Here is a 23,286-nt window from a genome sequence, read left to right as displayed (position 1 = left end):
TTGTTTTATTGTTGTTTTTTACATGCTGCTAGCTTAAAGTTACGGCAGACTAACCTGACTTCTTGTATACTGTATTCTTGTGTGTAGGAGCTGAAGCAGGCAGCAAATTTAACATGGAGGTCCTGTTTCCCTATGTGTTTATCAGGTATGTTTTACTGTATATATTCCACGGTTAATATTTTGCCAAGGCGCTCGCCCTTTTTGTACAATTATCCCCGTGGGTATATAGGAGCTGGAGTGGGCAGTAGATTTAACATGGAGGCTCTGTTTCCCTATGTGTTTATCAGAATAAACAGAGGCCAACCATAATGACATCACGGGGTCTTAACTATCTGACCAACATAACGCAGAAGTCCACCGGTTACACTAAGTCCTCAAGCTGTCAGTGTTGCTCAGGAAAACTTAAGTCTTAAAGATATAATTCAGATTTTGTCTCTGTCTGAAAACCACACAACAACATTCTCAAAATGTACATAATTAACAGTTATAATAATATTCTTATTATGATTCATATACCAGTGTGAAACATAGTATACTTACAACATTCACATTCAGCATGCAACACTAAACTAGCAACGATTCCCATTACACTGCCTCTAAACTGTAATCAGCATATTGCACACACCTCAGTTTTATTACAACCATACCTGCATTTTTAATGGTATTTTTCAGAGAAGAAAGCCAATCATCGCAGGCAGCAGCCAGAGATTCTGAATTATCCTGCAGATTGATTAAAGCTGGAGGTTTTCTAGACAATTGGAGCATAGATGTCATCAAGGCCAATCAAGCCTGGCCCTATTCCTTTCCCATTACAAAGGCTGCACCTGATTAAGTACATCAAATGAGCAGTCGCACAGCTCCTGGAGCAAGAGGCATCCAGGCTGCTGCTAATTTTCAGGTTATAAGCTGTGTGTAACAGGACCAAATGAATAAGACCAGGGAGAGGGCAATGATTTTTCTCTCTGTGTGTGATCTGTATTTGATGGCAAGCATCAACAGGCCGCTGAGTAGATAGGTCGGACTGATTATTTCTCAGATGACAGGAAGAGAATACGGAGCTGCTGTGTAATATTTCGTTAAAATTGAAAATTGAATAGCTGTCCTCCGTGCTATGTCATTCCTTGAACACTACGCCAATTAAAGAGCTCTATGGTGGTACAATCATTCATTTTTCAAGAGGAGAGATTGAAATTGAATTACGGAGCATGAGAAGAATGAATTAGATACGCTACATGTTTCCCTTGTTTCTCAGCTCTTATCAAATAGAGAGGCTGCATAAGAGTAGTTGAATTTACCGAAAGATCCTGGCACTTGAGATACTGTTTTTAACCTGATCTTATGGCTGAAACTCACATTTTTTGTTGTGGTTGTTGGCTTGTGAAGGACAGAATTTGTGTCAGAACATTATTTGCAATTACAGTTATAATTGAAAATACACAACATGAGATGATCTGTGAGATAGGGCTATTTTTACTGTCTCAGAGGTCAGCAACCTGCAGCTCTGGAGCCACATGCAGCTCTTTAGCCTCTCTCCAGTGGCTCGCTGTGGATTTTTTTTTTTTTAATTAATGGAAATGAATAACGGTTATTTTTTAACATTTATCACTGTCGTAGATCTACGGTGATTCTTACATTCTCCAGTTGTACAAATCTGTAGCCTATAAACCGAGTAAAAAAAAAAAACTTTTATCATTTCAGTCAATCTAAATGTACGTCTACGGCCTGGTGCCTTATCTTCTAATTTTGCCGAACCTCAATAGTTCCACAGGCTAGCTATGGATTTCGAATCCCAAAAAGGAAAAGTCTCAGAGGAAAATAGAACATTTAATAGTGCGTGGACAGATTCAACAAGAACAAGAAGTAATTGATAGACATTTCCACAACAAGCACACTGCATTTGCTGAAAAGCCAGCAGCAGCTTCCAGCCAAATATCCTGAGATGTTTCTTCAATGTCCTGCCTCTCATTTGCACTTGGACCCTCACTGAATTAGACTTAATAGGCTGTGTTATCTTCATCACAATCTTGAAAGTAAAGGTTGCTGACCCCTGGCCTAGTGTGTAGGATTTGGCGACATCTAGCAGTCAGGTTGGAGATTGCACAACCAACTGAAACTTCTCCCGTGTGCCAAGCGTGTAGGGGAGCTACGGTGTCCCGTGGCAAACACAAAAACAAGAATATCCCTATCTAGAGCCAGAGTTTGGTTTGTCCGTTATGGGCTACTGTAGAAATACAGCTCTGTGAAGAGTACCCGCTCCGTATGTAGATATAAACGGTTCATTCTAAGACAACAAAAACACAACGATTCTTATTTTCAGGTGATTATACACTAAAGAAAACTTTAAATATTATATTCCATTTCTGCCAATAGATCCCCCTACATGCTACACACTCTAAGGGACACTGAAATTAAGGGGACATTTTCTAAAAATACATATATTTAAATCTACTCATTACAAACAATTAGATGTAATATATGACTTGCCATGTGCTAAACGATACATGGCGTCCCATGTCGGAGCTTGGGGCAAAATGTCAGACTTGAACTTCATAACTTAAGAGTTTAGCGGTGCGTTAATGACGTTAAGATGTATAGGAGTTTATCACAGCAAAGTGTTTTTGTCTTGACGGCTTCCCTTTTCTTTTAAAGCTCCATATTCTATATCGGTGAAACATGTTTGAAGAAGGAGAAAAAATAGCAACACTTTCAACAATAACCCCTCCACTTTCTGCCCATGCATATAGTATGTTTTCTTCGTCATGATGTCTGCAAAGTGCAGCGATGATTTAATGAACACATCCATCACTGGAAAACAGGAGAACATGAAAGAAAAGTGCGGTCCACACCGTGGTCTCTCAAATTTTAATTATCTCTCAGGAGAGTGTATTTTTACATGCTTATCAAAACATTTTTGACCTCTAATGATTCCTGAACATACGAATGTGCTTCACGTGTAGACGTCCCTGTCACGGTTTAATACAGAGCGAAACTGTGGCTATTTTCAGAGTGGGTGGCGAGTGACTGGAGGAACGCATCGCACCATCACGATCCAGTCAGAAACCCTTTGGGGAAACAGTAGCTTTGGCACAGCAAAGGTATTTTTAAGCCTTTGCTTTTCATTCTTTCAGAAAGATACTTTTTCTTCTGCTGTGAAATGATCAAATAAGTCAGTGCTTGTAGCTCAGAACCATAACTGAAAGACAGAGAAAAAAAATCTTGTTTATGTTTCCAGCCTGAAGCTCGATGTGTGCAAGTGTGTGTGTGTGTGTGTGAGTGTGTGGGGGAGCAAATCTATGTTTTTGTATTTGTATTCCAGCAAGTACAGGGAAACCCTTTTTACTGTGGTGGCTAAGGACTTCCACACATGAAGTCCATCTTCAATGAAGGAGGAAGTCATGCAAAAATCAAAACACAGGGCACAAGTGGCAGCGAGTTGGAGACGGGTGGTTGTGAGAGGTGGGGTGGGGTGCGGGGGGGGTGTGCAGAGAGCAGCCGGCAGTACACAGAGAATCACTATGGTGACAGCAATCAGGGGGCTCAGGGGAGCGAGGCTTGGTCAGAGAGGCAGGCTTGAGAGGCAGCTGACTGAGGAATCAGCCCTCGCTCTGGATGATTCGACTGACAGCTCCCCCCAGGGCTCCGCCGGACCAGCCCTCCCCAGAGACCGCGGGGCTTTACAGAACGGGGATGTGGCTAGCAGCCCTTCTTCTGAGGGGAAGTAAAAGCCAAGATAGCAAAACAGTGCCAGCGATGTCGTCGATGAGACTCTCACATATCTGACGAAAATCTAAAAAGAGAAAACGTGCTAATTTAAAACATGCAAAACAATATTACATGCCACGTCCTCAATAAGTGCGAGTCTCTCTCTCCATATTTTCCCGTTTTGCATAAACACCCGTTAAAGCCAACAGTTTGCTAACACTTCCTCTGCTTTGTACCTTGCTGTTACCCCCTCTCTCTCTCTCATCCGTTAATCGTCGCCCTCTCTTCTCTCTTTATCTGTCACTTCCTCTCCCTCCCCTCTCTGCTCTGCTGGACAGTGTCCACCTAAACAGATGGTTCAGTGTCAATAGGCTGCTATTAACTGGCCACTCTCCCCGCTCTGATCCAAGACAGCTAAAAAGCACATTCAAAGCACTGGGAATAAATCCTCCGCCACACTGAAAGGAGAGCAAGACACCACTAAGATTAGCATTAGTGAAGACGATCCCAATCACTCTGTCATAAAAACATTTAGTGTTCCTTTATTTTCTCCTAAGATGCAGACACAGTACACTGTGAGTCATACTCTGAAATCTCTCAGGTGTTATCGACTGAAACCCAAAATGTAGTGAATCATATCCTTGGCACGAGTCTCCCTAATCTTTTTTTTTTTTCCTCCTTGTTTACTTGTTCCGTAGTTGGGATCTCCTGCCATGCCTGTGACTAGCTGCTTCGTCATCTCTGTGCCACACCCTGCTGAGGAAAAGGACAACCACCTGACCTTGATGCTCACATCAGCCCAGCCCTCACTTTTTCCCCCTTCTGCTGCCTATTACTGAGAGGTGTACCATTCGTTTCCAGAAGTCTCTTGATAGTGTACAGGCTTTTATTACATTCCATTACACCTGTCACAAAAAAACACCTCCAAGGAAGTGCTGAATTATTCCCAAAAGTCTTTGATTGTGCTTTTTCCCCCACACTTGAACCCACAATTTATTAGTCCTCACACACTCTAAGCAAGCCGCTGATCCCTGGCTGTAGGTTTGATATGGTCAGGGAGTGAGAGCAGGTGCTCGTTCACCATTTGTGTTATAGACACACACACAGAAAGAGGAGAATCTAAAAAGATAGGAGTGGCACGGAGAGGAAAGGGATGTGGCGGCGATGGTGTCGCTGTTGCTAGAACAGTCTTCCCACCTTGTGGTAGCACAGTGAACTGTAGCTGCATCACTGCGTGAGCAATAGGAGGAGAGAGATGGAGTGAGAGAGGAAGGGAGGGAGAGCGAAGAAGCGAGCCAGAGGGAGTGATACAGAGAGAGAGAGAGAGAGAGAGAGAGAGCAAAAGGGAGGGGAGTTTAAACTAAGTGCTATGTTTTGGGACAGGCTAATCTGCTAGCGAGCAGTGTGAGGATCGGAGCGTATTGTGTGAGCCAGTGTGCGGGGGACAGATAAGGGAGCCAGCCAGCCCGCCAGCCCGACCCACCGACCCACCGACTGCCTGACTGCCTGTTTTAATGTGCTGACTCTGGGGAGATTTAAAAAAAAAAAAAAAAAAAAAAGAAGCAGCATATTGACTCCTTAGACGTGCGTGGAGACCCTGGACACAAACCGCTACAGCCACAGCCAGCAGAGGTGCATCAACAGACAAGGCGGAGAGAGAGAGAGCGAGAGAGAGAGAAAAATAGAAAAATCTCAGCTCCAAAATCAGAAAATTAAAGAGGATTTTTTTTTTTTATCCCCCTCTTTTTTTTCCAATTGATTTCATTTTTTCTTTCTTTTTTTTTTTGTGTTCCCGGGACTGACTCCCTGCCGTAGAGAAGAAAGAAAAGGGGAGCCAAAAGAACTGAAGAGAAATCTGAAAAATTTAAAAAAAGGACAGAACGAGAAAAAAAAACCTGAACATGTTCGAAATAAGCCGAACACTCAACGCCGCCTTGTTGAGCAATGAGGTAAAGACATTTGGATTCTTTCTCCACGCCTCACCTGTGTGTCTGCTGCCAACCATTCTGTCATGTGTGTTATCGTATGTCCTTGCGTGTGTGTGTGTGTGTGTGTGTGTGTGTGTGTGTGTCACTTCTGTACGCTCGTAGCCAGAGAACAGAGGGGATGATTGATAACAGCAGCTGTTTATTATTATATTTCCCCGGCACGATAGTCGGTACGGAGGAAAAAGGGGGCTGCTGTGCTTCACACACTCATCCTGGCTTGTAGTAATAAATGGCGAGCTAGTAGTGCCTAGACTTTCTATCCCTCTATTGTAACAAAACCAAGGTAGCTATCAAACCCATCCAACATGGGCTTGCTTGTGAAATTGCCCACCTGGGGCTAAAATTGTATGTGCACGTACTGTAAGTGTGAGTGTGTATGTGTGTTCACACATGCATTTGTGTGAGAGCAAAGTGTTCTGTAATCCCCCTCTACCTCCTCTTTCTTCATGTCCCCCCCCCCCCCCCCCTCCCCTCCTCCCCACTCCCTCTTCTGTCCTTTACCATTCTCACCGTCCTTCCTACCTGCTGTTATCTGTTCTCCTTCCCTTCCCTCTCTCTCTCTCTCTCTCTTTCTCTCTCTCTCTCTCTCTCTCCTCCCCTCTCCTCCTGTGTCCGTGCATGAGCGTGTGTGTTCTGTGAGCAGCATCTCAAGATGATGGCGAGGTACGGGCAGCTCTCGGGACTAGCAGCCAGTGGCGTGGGCTCCGTCCCCGAGACGCACTCGCCGCTATTTCCCAGGGATCTCCTGTCATCGCCAGCCCAGATGGGCTACAGGTCACCCCTGGTAAGAGGATAGACAGACCGATGTATATATATCTCCGTCTCTTTAATGAACAACAGGCGAGCATAATAGCAAGGAAAGAAACAAGGGGGGGGAAGAAAGAGAGTTAGTTAGTGTGTGAATCTGTGTGTTTGTGTGAGGAAAAGAGCAAAGGGGCAGAAAGAGAGCAAATCAATTGTGGGATTCTGCCTGTATCCCCAATGGATAGTATTAGTAAATATTTACATTGTTATGTTTGTTCAATTACGGACGCCTACTCTGTCTTTAGCCTCTGCCAGTCAGACTGTTATCAAGGGAATTTGAGGTGCGAGTGTGTGTTTGTGTGGGTACTAATATATTTTACGTTTGTTGTGTTTTGTGAGTATTTGTGCAGTATTTTTTTGCATTTAATGTTTGTATTTGATGGTGAATTATCATGCATAGTAAATTAATGAATAGGCTCCAGCAGTACACCTACAATTCTACTATTTTCAACTTTATATGACATCCTTTTTCGACGCCCTTAGGAGATGCATGGTTGTGTGAAGACGACAGATTTCAAACGACATTTCATCATAACCATCAATCCAATTCAATTGCAATTAACATCTGACAAGTCACATTAGCAGAGGAAGCAGGAGCGCTGTAGATAGATGGGATATTTTTGCAACATTACTCTGCCATTTACATAGAGAAGATTACTTCAAGAGGAAGGGAGCGAGAGAGAGAGAGAGAGAGAGGAAAAAGGGGCACGAGAAAAACCCTGAGCGTTTAGGCAAAAGCGTTGTAAGAAAATCCCTGACTCGCCGCATTAAAGCGACATGAAGCTGTGGGTGTCTAATCCGCTGTGGGCTCTTCATTGGTTCGGCTCCCCTTCAAACTGGCTCAGATCCACACCCCAGAGCCTCCCGGAAGCCTTCATAACCCACTGTCATGCTGCTGACTGTACCCAGGGGTTTCCGTCAACTGTATGCAAATGCACGGGCGAGGATAAGCGGTGAAATAACGTTCCGTTAGGAGTTGGGCTTCAAAAAATGCTTCCTTTTTTTCAGTTTTTCTGCTTTGAGTTCAAAGACGTCTGTCCAGTGTTTTGTTGTTACTATACAGCACAAAAAAGACTGTTTCCCACTGACTCACAACAGTGTTATCTGCTGTTTGCATAAAGCTGCTGGACCGTGAATTATTTGTTGAAACCAGTGGAACTAATTAGCTGAATCTATTATATAAATATGATTGACGTGTTTAACGTGTTTTGATGCATCTTATCGGCATTGTGTTGGGCGGAATAACTGAATTTGAGGTTTTTGCTTAACCAGCCAATTCCCAGGTGAAACATGGTGGCCAGCTGTAAATTACATTGAATTTAACAGCATGAAGTAAGGAGGGGAAAAAAAGTATGGGCAAAATTAATTTGTGAGGTCCTCGTCATACATAGCTACATTTCTGGTAAAACGGTTTATTTTGTCATCAATGTGTTGCTGGTGATGAGGCGTGTGTGTGTGTGTGTGTGGGCGAGTGAGTGTGTGTGCAAGCGCATATGCTTTGAAAATGTGTGTACGTGTGCACGCGCATGATTACCCTGGTTAAAAAAGACCATCGTTATAGTGATTAATGGTGCCTTCATTAAGCACAGCCAGAATCATTTGCATACATTAGATAAATGTGCTGGAAGATTCTGGTGGCTTTTGGTGTGTAAAGCCTCAAAAGCAGCAGCGCATTTTTTTCTTTATCAAACGGAAATACAATTCTATAACTGCAGCACAACGTCGCTCCGTATATAAAAATAATGGGAGTAAATATTTCACTGTGTTTTATAATGTTACCATTCAAATTTAAGACACTATGGTGTAGATCCAATTCAATGCACCACTGCATTGAATTAGTCTTGATAAATGAATAAATAGCTAAATGGTTTCGTCCTCCAACACACTATACGCCTGCAGCGAACTTTACCAGTACTTCCCCTAGCAACACTGCGTGTTCAGTTTGTTTAGAGCATTTTGTGTGTTTGTGTTGTGCATCTTCCAAGCTGTAGGACGTTTAAAAGAGCATTTAAAGAATTAAATTCTGAACTCAGCAGACACACGGAGGAGAGAATCGGCATGCAATTAATGAAATTTAGACTGATATTTTTCTCAAAATGAGCATCCGCAGTATCACTTTACAGCATTACAGTAGGATGACCATGACCATGTCACTTTACACAAAGCAGATAGAGCTAAAAGAACACGTGAGCAAAAAACTGAATTGCAAATTAGTCCATATTTCAGTCACTGAGATCTAATTTTCAAAAGCCCACATCTGAAAACCTGCAGTGCGCCGTGCTTCAGAGCTGAATGCTGTTAATTTGTAGAAAGCTCCACTGATTACCCACTGCAGGCAGCTGCCGTTCTCGATGTGACACTAGGTTTTGTTTGACAACTCCAATCTTTTCTGTTTCAACATTTAAAAAAAAAAACGTTGGTTGCGTTTCAAACCTGCCTGAAGAGGTTCATCATCAACACAACAACAAACAGGCAAAAGGAGGAAGAAGGAGAAAGGAGAGAGGGGGGGGGGCAAACGTGCGTAGCTACGGTATATTAGCAGCCAGGAGATAGTTAGAGGTCATCTCTATTTCATAACAATGATTAGCTCCTTCCATCTGCCGCGCGCTGCACTTCCCCTTTCCTTGATTGCTGTGTTCTCCATATCCAGGAAATTAGTTCATTTATGCTCCACAACCCGCCGACAGTGAGGCATAAACAGGTGCAGCGGGCTGAACGATGCCACGGAGGGGAGAAAAGACGCTCGTAGAAAGATGGAGATATGTGCAAAATACAGCATCGACTATAACAACAGGGCCATAAGTACAACGGCAGGACGGACAAAAACAAATGTGGTATATTTGAACATGAATCATAAAGTGAAAGCTGCCAAAAAAACATTAAAATCTTAGGGATTCAAAAGTGCAAACAAGAAAAGGCCAAAATACATAACATATATAATTTTATCCTTTTCAACTGCCTTCACAACACGGAGGTTTGATGTACTGCTGTGTTCAGTCAAGCTTTTTAGCTCAGGGTGGTAGAAATAAAGACATGCTATTCAGTCATATCTTCCCTACAGCGTATATCAGACTGGAGCAGATTATGACTGCACCGTGTCATAGAATTTACATGCAACATCATACGAACACAGGCTGTGCAGCTTTGTGTGTGTGTGTGTGTGTGTGTACATCATGTCATGTTTGCACTTGGTATGAGCACATGTGGTGTGTCAGTTACGGGGAACATAGCAAGGCTGAGAGACACGGCGAGGTGGTGGAGGGGGGGCTGGAGGGTTCCGATTTGTTGGAAGAGCTGTGTGCGTGTGTGTGTGCATGTGTGTGTGTGTGTGTGTGTGTGTGCTGGCCACCAGTACTGCAGGGAGGGCCTAGAGATCAGCAGCTGAGCCTGTGTCCCGCTGGGAGCCATCACTGCAGAATGGAGCAGGTGTCTGCAGGCTCATGCGTATGCACACGAACACGAACACGCGCACCCACACACACACACACACACACACACACACACTGTAAAGCTAAGTGAACTCTCTCTCTTTCTCCTCACTGTCTCCGTTCGTGCACACCCTACCCGATATATCCACCCAATTTAGCCGGACCGCGGGGTGCCTTTTAGTGCGTATTTTATCTCACATCACCATGTTTTTGATCGTTCCCTATTTTTCATCGACTCTGTAGATACGACGTAAAAAAAAGGCTCGCAATGTGGACGTGATCCATAAACAATAGCCTAACCACAGCATCGCCTGCTGCAGCAACACGAGCGCCCACGCCCAACCAAAGGTCACCTCTCTGTGTTCAGCTACTGTGACCTGGAAGTAATAACCTGTAATTTCACCGACATAACGGCAGTAGCAGGGCGCAAGCAGAGTTTTTTGTCATGACCAGTATCACACTGATGATGTCATGTCAACAAACAAACACTGATTGATTTTTATAGAGGTGGGTGAAGAGCACAGCCCATAATCCAAAAGTAAACAAAAGGGGGTCGCCGCCACCGCTAAAAAACAAATAGGAAGATTTAACCTGCTTTGATTTGCCACATTGATTGGCAGGTCTTTTACTACACAGATTAACATAATTTCATTTAAACTGTATACATTTTCTGATCATGAAAAACACAGCAATAAAGCAGGCGGATGTTTTCAATTATAGTCTGTTTCGAAAATTAAAAAAAAGCAGGTTTCTTTAAAGTGACTCTCCAATGATAAATGTAATAAATCACAACAATATTTATGTGCTTAAAAAATTGAGGTGATAAAAATCACAATTGTATGAACCTCCTCACCCATAATGCAAAAGCATGCAGGCACACGTCATTATCACAGTTTATATAGTAGTGGATTATACTGTATATCCACAGTGTTGGGGATTTACCTCATGTCAGTGGCTACATTTGTGCAGTTCAATAGGTTGAATAAACAAAATAATCTCACTCTCTGCTGTTCATTTTTCTTCTTTAATTCAAAAAAAAAATCCCAGGGCTGCTTTTTTTTTTTTTTGCCTGGTAGAGGAAAGCATTTAATTTCAGAGACAAATTTGTTTCCTCTCGTGGACAATGTTTTCACATCGAGCTGCAGTTATTTCATTCGGCTTAAAAGGATAAATAGAGGGAGAATAATGAAACAGACAAGGCTGCAGAGAAAGCAGTATTGTGTTTTTCAAATGTGGGGAGTTCTTCGCATTCGCAAACAAACATTACCAATTATTATGGAGGAACAGAAAAATGCCTCGGCTGCTGTTTGACAGCGAAGTCAAATTCGGAGGTCTTCGGCTAAATCTAATGTCGTTTTAGGTCGACGAAACACACCCTGAGGTGTGTATTGGATCGTGCAGATTTAGTACATTAATTATGAAGCAGACAGTGATATCAGAATGTACTGTCAGCCTTATAAACTTTAACAAAAGGGGTATTAGCCGGTGCAAGCCCTTCACTGACCTGATAATCTCACTCAGATGGCTTCAGCTCCTTCACAATAGACACATATTCATAATGCAAACACAATCTCCTGACGTAAAGAACATTAAATCGTCACTTTCAAAAAATGACATTCATAGATTAAGCCCTTTGTTACACATAATATCTCAAATTGGGGTCCACAGACACGTCGTTTTGTAGGCGAGGACTCGTTTTAAGAGCAGTGATGTGAGGAAACGTGCGTTATTGTTGTCAGCATCAACAGGCGCTGAGCTGACAAACGCTGCCGATACTTGAGTGATCGTCTGAGTCTGGGAACCTGGCATGTTGATGAACAACGCTATTTTTTTTTTTTTTTTGGTCCTCTCAGAATTGATAGTTTCAAAGCCGATGCGTTTTTATTGATTCGTTAATTGCCGGGGATGAGGCAAAGTATCTGCTGTCACCATGAATAAATGATGTATGGCTTACTTGTGCATTAGTGGCGAGGAGGGAGGAGTGACCGTTGGAGTTGCAGCGGCTCGCCATCGGCTCCACTGGGAGGTGTCCAGTAGTCGGGGCCTGTTTGTACTCTAGGTATAGAAAATATACTAGTTTCAAGTGATTAAACCAAGATAAGATATTGGAAATTCATGAGAATACTACAACATTTTTTGTCCAAGGAGAAGCTATAAGTGGTTCCTCTACAACCCAGGGAGATGCACCGACTGCATCATTATTATCTGCTGACCCTTCACTCCCTTTAATAATTAATGTATTCTGATGGTTCTCCATAGTCTGTCTTGAGCTGTCTATTAGTGAGCTAATTTCCAGGAACACATACATATTTTGTAAAGAAATGCCATGTGTCTTGGCTTAATTTAATGTGACATTATAAATAGCACATTTACTCAGAACAATGTCTTGTTATTTTTATACTGGAAAATTATTTCTATTATTGTTGCTAATGAGTTTCTTTCAGTTCAATCGGCTAACTGTAACAAAACAGAATAATTGAAACATGTCTCTAAGCATGTAGGCATTTAAACCGAAGCCCGGTGCAGTTTTTCCTCGTGTGTTGCTTTTTCTTCAAGCATGAGAAAGGGAGCGGTTGAGCATGAAGTGACATTTGGAGAGCTGGATTTGTGCAGCATGGGCATGTTTTGGTCCACGGTACCGTAGGCCATCCCTGTGAAGTATCCCTGGATACGTCTCCTCTCTAAAAGGTTATCCCTTATCAAAAAGCCGTGCTGTGGCCATTTATGGAGATCAGATAGTGTGAGATTTTTTGATGAGGTTTTTAAACATCATTACAGATGGCAGGTGGTGTTTCAGGGATTTTTCCACCTGAGGTCTGAGCGGGAGATTCTGTAAAAAGGACTCATTTCTGCAGGGAGATACACGACTGCAGAAATAAATAATGGAGATAAAAAAAGGGCTGAAAGTGAGCAGCAGTCTAAAGAATCTCAAGTGGGGAGCTTTATGTTACTGTAGTGTGTGTGTGTGTGTATGTGTAAGTGGGGGGGGTTGTGATTAAAGCCTCCACCAGATGGACCACAGCAGTCGCCCTGTGAGCATGGATGTACCCCGACCGGGATCAAACGCAAAACGGGCTGCCGTCCCCACAGCCCCAAAGCCCATCACTGTACCCTATGATCCACTGACCCACCACACTGCAGCGTGGCCACCGCTTCATTTCACACATCCGACTAGAAGACAGGAAGACTAGAACTATTAGACTATTAGACTAGAAGACAGGAAAACAACAGAAAACAAAACAGGTTTTGCTATCCAAGCCATCATGCCCATTTTCACGACTCAAGAAACTCAAATATAACAATTAGATGGCATTACATTTACTACAACATCAATGACAATAAACAGCGAGACTAAACTTCCTGATCAGCGTGTGAGCTGCTGGCCTGCTGAAGTTGAATGTCACCCCAAGCTGCGGACCACTCTGTCGTCCAAATGGACACTAATCCACCAGAGTCCTGTTGAGAATACACTCGCAGTGCCAGAACACATGCCAGACTCAACAGCCAATGCATAGCTAAGCCTCTCTGGGCACCTCCACAAACCTTCGCTCATTTATGTCAGGCTACAGCCTCAAAGACCCACCATGATCTCTTCCATAAAAAAAAGAGATTCTTTATTTTAATGTGTGGATTTAATGTGGGGGGGAAAAAAGCAGTTATTCTGAATTAAATCTACAAAAGAGCAGACTTTACATAGCGATTGAACGAGCGTTCACTCCCTATATTCCACAGATAGAGACGGAGCTTTCAAACAGCCCCCTGTCACATCTCTGCAGTCTGCAAAGCTCCAGCCATACCAAACAGCTTTGAGTTAAAGTGGAAGAAAGTGGCTGTGACAAATGCAGCACAGCCTTGTTCCGGGATCAGCATGAAGAATTCATTTCTGATCTGAGGAGTTTCTACCAGGGAGAGTGACACAGGCAGGGGTTAAGCCGACTGTGTATCATGCCCACTGACACAGAGGGAAGAGGATGTAGGAGGAAAGCTTCAACTAGATTAGTTACATTTTACCAAAATACGTGTATATTTAAGCAACACGTGCCATTTAGGGGATCCACTTTCCCATAAGTGCCTCACACGTTCTTAGACTGGCAGAGCCACGTTGGATTTAGTTGTTCGTTTTTAACAAGAACGATTTTCTAAAGCAAAAAGTCAACTTTATACTCAGTCAACACCAGGAACACTGAACTCAAAGCATTGAGCTGTAACTCAGTAATTATTAACATTGAATTGTCAGTCATGATCTCAACATGTTTTCACCCATTTAATTTATTTGTCAGCAGGATGTCGGCAAATTATTAGAATTCAGGATTTTGGGGTTTTAGATAATTAGTTTATTTAACCATAACTATAAAAAAATGTGCAGATTTTACTACAAATCTGAATGACATATTCTCTGCAACTTATCCTCATACAACAGTTCGTATGATATCTTACGAAAAGTTATTCCTCATTTTTTCACGTGTTTTCCTACAAATGTCGAGCAACACGTGAGGTACGTGTCAATTTCGTCCCTAGTCTTTTCAAAATAAGATCGACTAGGTTGGGATTAGGAAATAAAACTATTTAGGTTTAGGAAAAGATCGACTTGGTTAGGTTTAGGCAACAAAACTATTTAGTTAGGTTAAGGAAAAGATTGACTTGGTTAGGTTTAAGAAGAGATTGACTTGGTTGGGTTTAGGCAACAAAACTACTAAGTTAGGTATAGGAAAAGATTGTAGTTTGGGTTAAATTAACTCCGGAAGTGGCGCAACTTAAGTATGGAAGTTACTTGACAAATAAACTACGTATGAGCAGAAAGTCCGGTGTTTTTTGACCCACCCATCCAGCCCGACCTCCTCCCTATGTGGCAATTGTCGCTCTTTATATTTCCTGGTTCACGTGGATTACATACAAATAGATTTTGTGGGATATATACTGTACGAGTGCATTACTTTTTCCTAGGTATAGCTACGAACTGCGTATGAGAACAGGTGAAAATATGAGATATGATTGATGTCTTTGTAACAAGAAGTTGGATCATGTTGTCGTTGCAGGCGATGGTTTGTGCTCTCTAAATGTCTCTATGGCTCTATGTTGTTGTCAAGTATTAGCCTCGGTGAATTGGGGATTTTCTTTCAGTGCACGCATACTTTTCTTCTCATCTGCAACCATTTACCATTTCAGTGACTGGCTGTGAACTTAACTGTCCTCCCAGGATAATTTAACGTCATTTTCTCTCTGTGGTTTAAATAAGGTGGCGTTGTAGTGATTCTGCTCCTCCCGCTTAAGAACATCAGTTTCCTCTTTGGAGGATCTTTTGTGGCAGAACTGCTCCCCTCTATTACTAAATTGTCAGAGCGCCGTGGCACAGAGCGCCCTGCTTTTTGAGGAGAAAGAAAAGAGGTGATTTGATTGAGCGTACAACAGCGATGCAGGTGCACTGTGTGCGCCTCTGACCATGAAATTACCAAAAAATCAGTATCCACACCGTGTGCGCCATTGATTCATGAAAATGAAGCCCCTGGTCTCAACGCTAAAAGCAAACAACAAAAGTCAGCTGAATCCAAAGCGCCCGTTGTTGTCCGGATACAGCCGCATCGCGTTAATAGCTGTCTAGTGTCTGGTGTTCAGTGATGCTGAGTTTGTCGCTGGGCAGGGAGACGGGCAAGTTGAAGGCTGTGATTCTCATTTGTTGATTGTTACCGGCAGAGGGTGGACACCTGCCAAGAATAAGGCGATCATCAGTCTGAGTAGCACAGCAAGATGCTACTACTGCCAGAACTTCAATAGAGCAACTAAATCTATCCTTCAAGGGCAAATCAAAAAGTAAGCTGCGGCATACTGAGGAGTGTGTTCTGGGCTATTAAATGTATTAGACTGTTTTACTGCATAGACTGCTGTGATATTTTGAGTCGAAATCAACCGGGCCTGATAAGCATCACATTGTTCTTCGCAGCTCTATTAAAATACTGTTTTCATCCTCAGTTACTGTGTTGTTGTCGTACAGTGTAACAGGGATAATTCAGTCTCAGATTGTGTTTTCCGCCTTCTGTCCTTGGTTGCATTAATTTCCTCTGAACCCGACTAGCAATTGCGAAGATCAGGTTTGCTGCAAAAACACAAGTTTTCCCTTCTCTTGTTAATAATCAAGGTATTTTCTTCCAGCACTTTGAGGTAACACCTCTGCTGGCATCTTCACTTCCCCTCCTTTAAATAGAAGTCTTATTATGCAGAGTGAAACACGAGACAGGTGTTGAAACACTGCGTCTGACAGTTAACAAGACTCAAACCGAGAGCACCCACAATTATCACCGTCTGCACACTGCATATTCAAACCTGCTATACTGTGTATTCTTTGCCTGCTCTTTCACACTACTACAAGCTGGCTGCTACCAGAGTAGATTGTGTATGTTCAGTTCAGTGCCACCAGTATATTCCATCCTGGAAATTCAACAAAAACATTTTTCAGGGCGTGGCAGAGATAATAGCATCGTGAGTTTGTTTAAGAGACGCAGAATGAGTCAGAGAGAGTATAGGAGGGACAACACCAGCCTGCATTAATCCATTAAGGTCTGTGACTAGGAGGGGTTTAGGGTGGAGAAGCAGGGCACAATGGAGGGCAGGAGGAGTTCATGACAATTAGCCGCAATTAGCTGCTTTCCGATTAGCAGGCTAGAAGCACTCTTCTGGGCTCCAGTCCTTTAAAGCTAGGGATGGTAATCTTCTTCAAAAACATTTTTTGTTATATTTTTTGAAATTCTCTTTACATCCTGACAGCAATCAATTAATCAAATGCTCTGACAAAAAAAAGAAAAATAATCTGGTATCTGTGGCTGTACTGTAATTAAGCCCGTCCAATCATTTCATTCAGCCTGAAGAAAATGACTGGACGATTTTAAATTTATTGCCATCTCCTCCTAAAACATAGGTCCGATTGCTGCCAAATTTGCTGTGGATCATTACTGGACGAAGTTTATCAAGAGCTTGTTGATATGTCAACTCCTAGGACTGGGCGATATGGAGAAAATGAAATCTAAATCACAATATTTTAGATTAGATACCTCGATATCAATATTGCGACGATGTTGTAGGGCTAACTATCGGTGCTTTTCCAAAATATTTAAACAATGAGATTTTTGATAATAATCATCAGTAATGTGAATATAATATCTAAGTGGGTAAAGGCAAATAACAGAACAGCCCTACTAACTCCACAACCATTGGGTCAATCATCACGATACCTACAAGATATGTCCACATATCAACCTGAAACATACCCTGAAAGTTTCCGTCAAATCGACTGTTTTATGGTGAAAGGCGCTTTTTCGGCGCCACGCCACGGCAACAGTGTTGCATGAAAACGTTCATGTTTGATATCTTTTGATGGCAAAGATCTTTAGATTGTACTGACCAAATTTGAAGTTGATCTGATTAAATCTGTAGGAGGAGTTTGATGAAGTACAAAGCCTGTTAATGCTGGAATAATATTAATTTTGAGGGAGTGGCTTTGGAGGGAGGTCTGAAGGGACGGGCTTTCATTATTGACGACTTGGCGACTTTCTCGCTAGATTTAGTGATTTGTGGAGCTAGTGCTGCTAGCTACTTTCATCGGAAAAGAGTTGGCAGCACTGGGCTGGGTTTTTTGGTTGGATCATATTTAAAATCTAGCATACTCTTGCTAGTTTCTCATGAATACCAACCCTAGCTTTAAATCTTAAGTTCCACTGCAGTCAAACTGTCAGAAAGTGACGCACTTCATAAACCAAAGTGTGTGTTTGTATGTGCGCCGGCTGGCGCGTATGCCTGTGCATTGCATGTGTTTGTGTGTGTATGGCTTCAGTTGTGCATGAGTGTGTGTGTGTTTATGGATGTGAGCCAGAGCCAATCAGTGAGATGGGGTTTCTTGTTGCTGACAAGTACGGCCGGCCCTCCTGGGTTAAAGCCACAAAAGCTTTTTAACTTTCAAAACTTTACAAGAGGAAAAGAAATATCATTCGCCTCCTCAAAAACTATTCAGCATCAGTCATCATCCAATAATGCCAAATAATGCATCCAATCAACGCTATGCACTTATTTTTTGTGCAAACTCATTAAGAAAGTCTTTTTTAGTCATTACCCTTAATTACTTCTTTGACATTTTTACATTTATTCAGCGCTGTATTGCATTTTATTCACGGACAGACATAAACTAAGGAGGGAACGGCCAAGTCTACAAGATAATAAGCTTCACTGCAATATCTCTAGTATCCACACCGTAAAGCATCTCAGCATGGATGCCCTTGATAGACTATCTCAACCACTCCCTCCATCTGTCCATACACAATATTATAATGCACAGTGTGTACCCTTAACTAGGACATGGCAGCAACACGGCTCCATCTTTGGTATGAGTCTGTATATCATAACTACACACACACACACTCCAAAGAGCAGATTGTGTTTATAGCTAATTTACTGAGTAGGGGCAGTCACTTTCATTGCTTTATAAAATCATGGTCCTGTAGAGCAATTTAGCGAAACGACAAGCCGAGCAAGTCAGCTGTGAGACTGTTTTCACTTTCAAATCACATTCTCATTTAGAGAAAAGGTTATTTGGATCATATTACACTGAGAGAGAAAACAACCTCAAAACACTGTCCTTTATGAAATATGAAAATGATCACCACTCTAAACATCAACAGTTAAAGTTGACCGCATACAAAGATGTGATTTGGTCATGGTCATGGATCTGACTTTCCATTCCTTACAGTAGGGAATTAAAAAAGCGACAATAAAAACATGGTTGGGAGGAGAATATTAGAGGCAGTGAGGTGGAGAAAGCTTTTTTCCCGGGTCCAACCAAAAGCCTTTATTAAATCCAAAAGGTCAGAGCAGGAGGATAAAAGATGGACAGGAAACTGTGGGTTTGTTGCCTCCTATTCAGCTGCAAATTTTTTGCTTCTTCCTGCTCTTTGGCGGAGAAGATACAGAGGCACACAACAAAAGGAAAATAGACAAAGGTGTGCTTCTATTTTGATCCACTTTCTTTGTGTTTCATTCTACATTACTCTTCCTCTGTTGTGTCATATACAGTATGATCGGTACAAATCTCCAGACTGCGAATGCCAGCATATTCTATTCTGTCTGAAACAATAGCCAGCTTGTTCAGCCCAGCTTCCCCTGTGTGTGCGTATGTGTTCATGTGTGTGTGTGTGTGCACCTCAGTGCTGCTCAGGCTTAATTGAAGGCGTAGTGAGGATTCTCATTAGTATGTCAGGCACATGGTTCCGCTAGGCCAGCTAGCTGGCTGTAGCTAACCGGGCAGGTGGAGAGGTCAGGGGTGAAGTGGAGAGACTGGGGAGTTTTAGTTCACCTCTCCCTTTTTTCAGTCTGCCAGATCTGGCCTTATCATTCATAACAGTTTGTCTTCTTCCTGTTCTTCCTCTCTCTGACATTATTCTTTCAGTGTGCTCATTTGGGAGCTCATTTGTGTAGCTAGCTCTTTGAGTGTGTGGTTGAAATTCACAATTCATATTTGTATGAATACTGTAAATGTGGTACATGCTGTATAGTATATCATGCACTGTTCACAATGTGGCTTCGCAGTGGATTGTGTGGGCGCAGTTGGGCCATTAGTGAGTTCCGGAGGGCATCGTTTTATCAATTCATAACATAGTCTGTATATAGACTATGTTATATGATTTTTTGCAACCAGAAGTGACACAAGGGTGGAGCTAAGCGCAAACGATCACTGAATAAGACATTTTCAGGCAACCAAAAAGGTTATAATTAACTTTCACGAACTGAAAACACACTGTGAAAGGGTTCAAGTTGTAAGACGGAAACACAGACAACTCCCAGACCGGAAAACGCTGTGGTAGCACTAAGCAACCTGTCAATCACAAGGTAGCCACGCCCTAAAGCATATCCTGCTTTATGGTCTATTTGACTCTAAATGGGTCCATAATTTACTAAATGAACATCTTGCTGTATTGAAGAAGACTTGAAACTAGCGATTGAGACCAAAAGCTCATGTTTACAATGTTTACTGAGGTACTAAATCAAGTGAGAAGTAGGGTCATTTTCTCATTGACATCTTTACAATCTGACTTCTTTTTGCAACCAGAGGAGTCGCCCCCTGCTGGCTATTAGAAAAAAATGCAAGTTTAAGGCACTTCAGCATTGGCTTCACTTTTCAGGCCTGGAGGTAGCCCACTGATTCATACTGGACCTGATTTGCATTAGATGTCGGGTGGGTTGGCAAGTATGGTCAGGACAGGTCTTGAGGTGGTTGGGGCAGAGAAAGGCTTAATGGACGTCCACTAGTTACATTAGCTCCTGTCAGGCCTCATGCCACACAGCTGAATGCTAATTGAAACAAACCAGCATGTGAATAAGCGTTGGCTTGCTGGCTTCCTCTTATTGCTGTGTGGAACACAAAGGAAACTGTAAGATCGAGTGCTGGGAAATTGATCTTGTTTTGATCTGTTGTCTGGCACCTTGACCGGTGTAAGAGCAATGTGTTATAAAGTCAGCTACGTGAGGCTACATGTTTATATCTACAGCATAAGGTGCTTGAATGTGTCAGAGCATTTGTGAGACAGTGTGTTGTATACTGTGTGTGTGTGTGCACATGAATATGCTTATTTGTGCTTGTCAAGTATGGTGTGGGCCAACATGTGTTATGTGCATTCTTAGTGTATGCATGTGTGTGTAGGTGTGAAGGTAAAGCCTCTCCTGCCTGCCAGGTAACCGTGTTAAAGGAAGCAAGAGCTCCCTCTTCTTGTCTGGCTGAGATACAATAGGGGCCAGCGGGACTAAATCAACCTGTTTGCTGCTGGGCATGGAGAATTTGCTTTTTCATAAATAGGCTATATATTATCTATAAACTTTAGTGATTATTATAAATTGTCAGTGTGTTCGGGAGTAATTTGATAGTAGCATGTGATTAACTTGTGTATAATTACTCCTCAAAACAATAGACCTTACTTTTTGTGCCCCGTTACTTATATGGTGCATACTACAGTTAACACAATTCTAAAAGAAGCAACTGCTTTAAGAAGAGCTCTTTTGGGGCGGAGTGACTTTAAGACCACTGAGAAATACAGTGGGGCTGAAACTAACGATTATTTTCACTGTTGATTAATCTGTCGATTATTTTCTTGATTAACTGATTAGTCGTTTGGTCAATAAAAAGTCCGAAAATTATGAAAAATATCGGTCAGTGATTTTTAGGGCTGTCAAAGTTAACGCAATAATAGCAAGTTAACGCAAATTAGTTTTAACACCACTAATTTCTTTAACGCATTAACACAACTTGAGATTTTTAGGCTTTAGTGGGCTCAGTTTTTCAATATTTGTCATTTTCAGACTATTAAATACTCTCCCTTTAAGGTACATGTTTTACAGAAAAAATGTGCGATTAATTCAAGATCAACCATGGACAATCAGTCGATAAATTGTGATTACATATTTTAATCGATTGACAGCCCTACTTTTCTTTCTTTAAAAAATACTCAATCCCATTAATCGCTTATCAAAATAGTTGTCGATTAATTTAATAGTTGACAACTAATCAATTAATCGTTGCAACTCTAAAGCACAGACCCTTATGTTGGAGTTTTTTTGTTTTTTTTAGAGGTGGAAGAAAAGAGGAGAACTGCTGCTCCATGTCTAACACAACAGGGTGTACACACACACAAATACTGCAGCAACAATGCAGATAACCTGTTTTTCTATGCAAGCTTAACAACAAAAGAAGGGACATACTGTATATGAAGGCGATTATAAACTACAAGTGTACGACACTGACTGTATGCATGATTATTACCAGCCAGGTGAGGGATAATTATGTGCAGTCACGAACATAAAGTCACCTTAAAGGTCCAATATTGTGCTCATTTTCAGGTTCATACTTGTATTATGTGTTTCTACTAGAACATGTTAACATGCTGTAATGTTCAAAAAACACATTATTTTCCTCGTACTGTCGGCCTAAATATACCTGTATTTACCCTCTTTCTGAAACGCTCCGTTTAGCGCATTTCGACGGAATTGCGACAAAATTGCAACAGAATTGCGTTGCTAAGCAACAGTTTGGGTCCATGTGTACTTCCTGTCAAGCTGATGACATTCACATACACTGCAACCAGGAAATAAACCGGGACACATTTAGAATGTTTACGTTTAAATCCGTGTAAAGGGTCTAAATATTGTACATTTGTGACATCATAAATGGGCAGAAATCCTGACAGCTTGTTTCAAATGCAGAGTTTCTGAATACGGGCTGTGTGTATTTCCCTGTGGATTGAGCGTTTCGATACTTTCACAGTATTTATATAGGACTTAAACCTGCTTAATAGTAAAAAAAACATGAAAATCTCACTTTTTTTTATAATAAGGGACCTTTAACTGCTGCTTTAGTATGATGATGCTTCCGAGGAAGGAGCACCACACGAGCCTGCCTCCTTCTCTCTCATCCAGCCAATGGGAGACCGCCTGCGAGGTGACTGGACATGTCGTAAATGGCTTTTTTTAGGGGGGGGAAAGGTAGAGGGGTGTTTTCTCTCAACCTTTTCCTTTTGAGTGGATTCTCTTTTTTAGCTTTCCACGTTTTCCTCCCTCTATCACCGGATAGAGCTGCATGTCTTTACTCCCATCCTCCTCTCCGCTCTGGTTAGTTTGTGGCTGCGCGAGACTCACTAGACTCACTAGACTCCAGCGCGTCGGTTCATTCATCCTCTCCTCTCCTCTCCTCTCCTCTCCTCCACCGGCACGCTGCCGATACTCCATCCCGCTCTGCTCGCTCACTTTACCGGCAGCTTTTTACACTTTGTCCGCCGAGACTACCGTAACGCCGACAGCCTGACACGAGAATGGTCATGGTGAGTAGATATACCGCAGCTTTACCATCGCATACCTGTTTGCTCCATTCATTAATGCTGATATAATGTGCAACCAGTCAGTCGGGCTTTAATGTCACCATGTACCGCAGCAGGCAGACAGGTAGAGACCGTATACTGATTTATTTTGCCTACAGCATATTGTACACATTGATTTATTACAGTTAGATTATTTAAAAAGAGTCACATTTATAGGCTACACCTGTATGGACAGGTGTGTGTCGTTCTCTTATCTCATTTAAACCCTTAAAAACAAATGCAAATTATGAGTTATCATCATTTTTTTTGGTGCTTTTAATTTGAAACAATGTAGTAATATTTGCATCTACAATTCCTGAAATACTTCATTCATTATTCTGTAAGACAATCAGTTCTGTGCGTAAAAGTGTGTGTTTTGTGCGTAAAGGAAAGAGACATATGAGATAGTGTTTGTACGTTCATGTAAATGCACATTTGGATTTTAACATGCATCCACTAAATAGCTCATTTCTATACACAGTG

General features: G+C 42.0%; 1 protein-coding gene across 9 annotated transcripts in view; it reads left to right on the top strand.

Moving 5' to 3' along the window:
• The first annotated feature begins 4,980 nt into the window (after positions 1 to 4,980).
• The window catches only part of elavl4 (ELAV like neuron-specific RNA binding protein 4), a 97,628-nt gene continuing 79,322 nt past the window's right edge, over positions 4,981 to 23,286 (top strand). Inside the window, exons 1-2 of one of the 9 annotated variants that reach the window (XM_037769119.1) lie at positions 4,981 to 5,651; positions 6,334 to 6,474. In XM_037769119.1, coding sequence (XP_037625047.1) covers positions 5,604 to 5,651; positions 6,334 to 6,474 — 189 coding nt within the window. In that variant the 5' untranslated portion in view covers positions 4,981 to 5,603. Of the gene's footprint in view, positions 5,652 to 6,333; positions 6,475 to 22,225; positions 22,768 to 23,286 lie in introns of those variants that run through there. The other 8 variants (XM_037769117.1, XM_037769118.1, XM_037769116.1 and 5 more) reach the window with 8 other exon arrangements.

This window comes from Sebastes umbrosus, chromosome 5 (assembly GCF_015220745.1).
Source record: "Sebastes umbrosus isolate fSebUmb1 chromosome 5, fSebUmb1.pri, whole genome shotgun sequence".
Classification (NCBI taxonomy): Eukaryota; Metazoa; Chordata; class Actinopteri; order Perciformes; family Sebastidae; genus Sebastes; species Sebastes umbrosus.
This window is presented reverse-complemented; position numbering and strand designations above follow the sequence as displayed.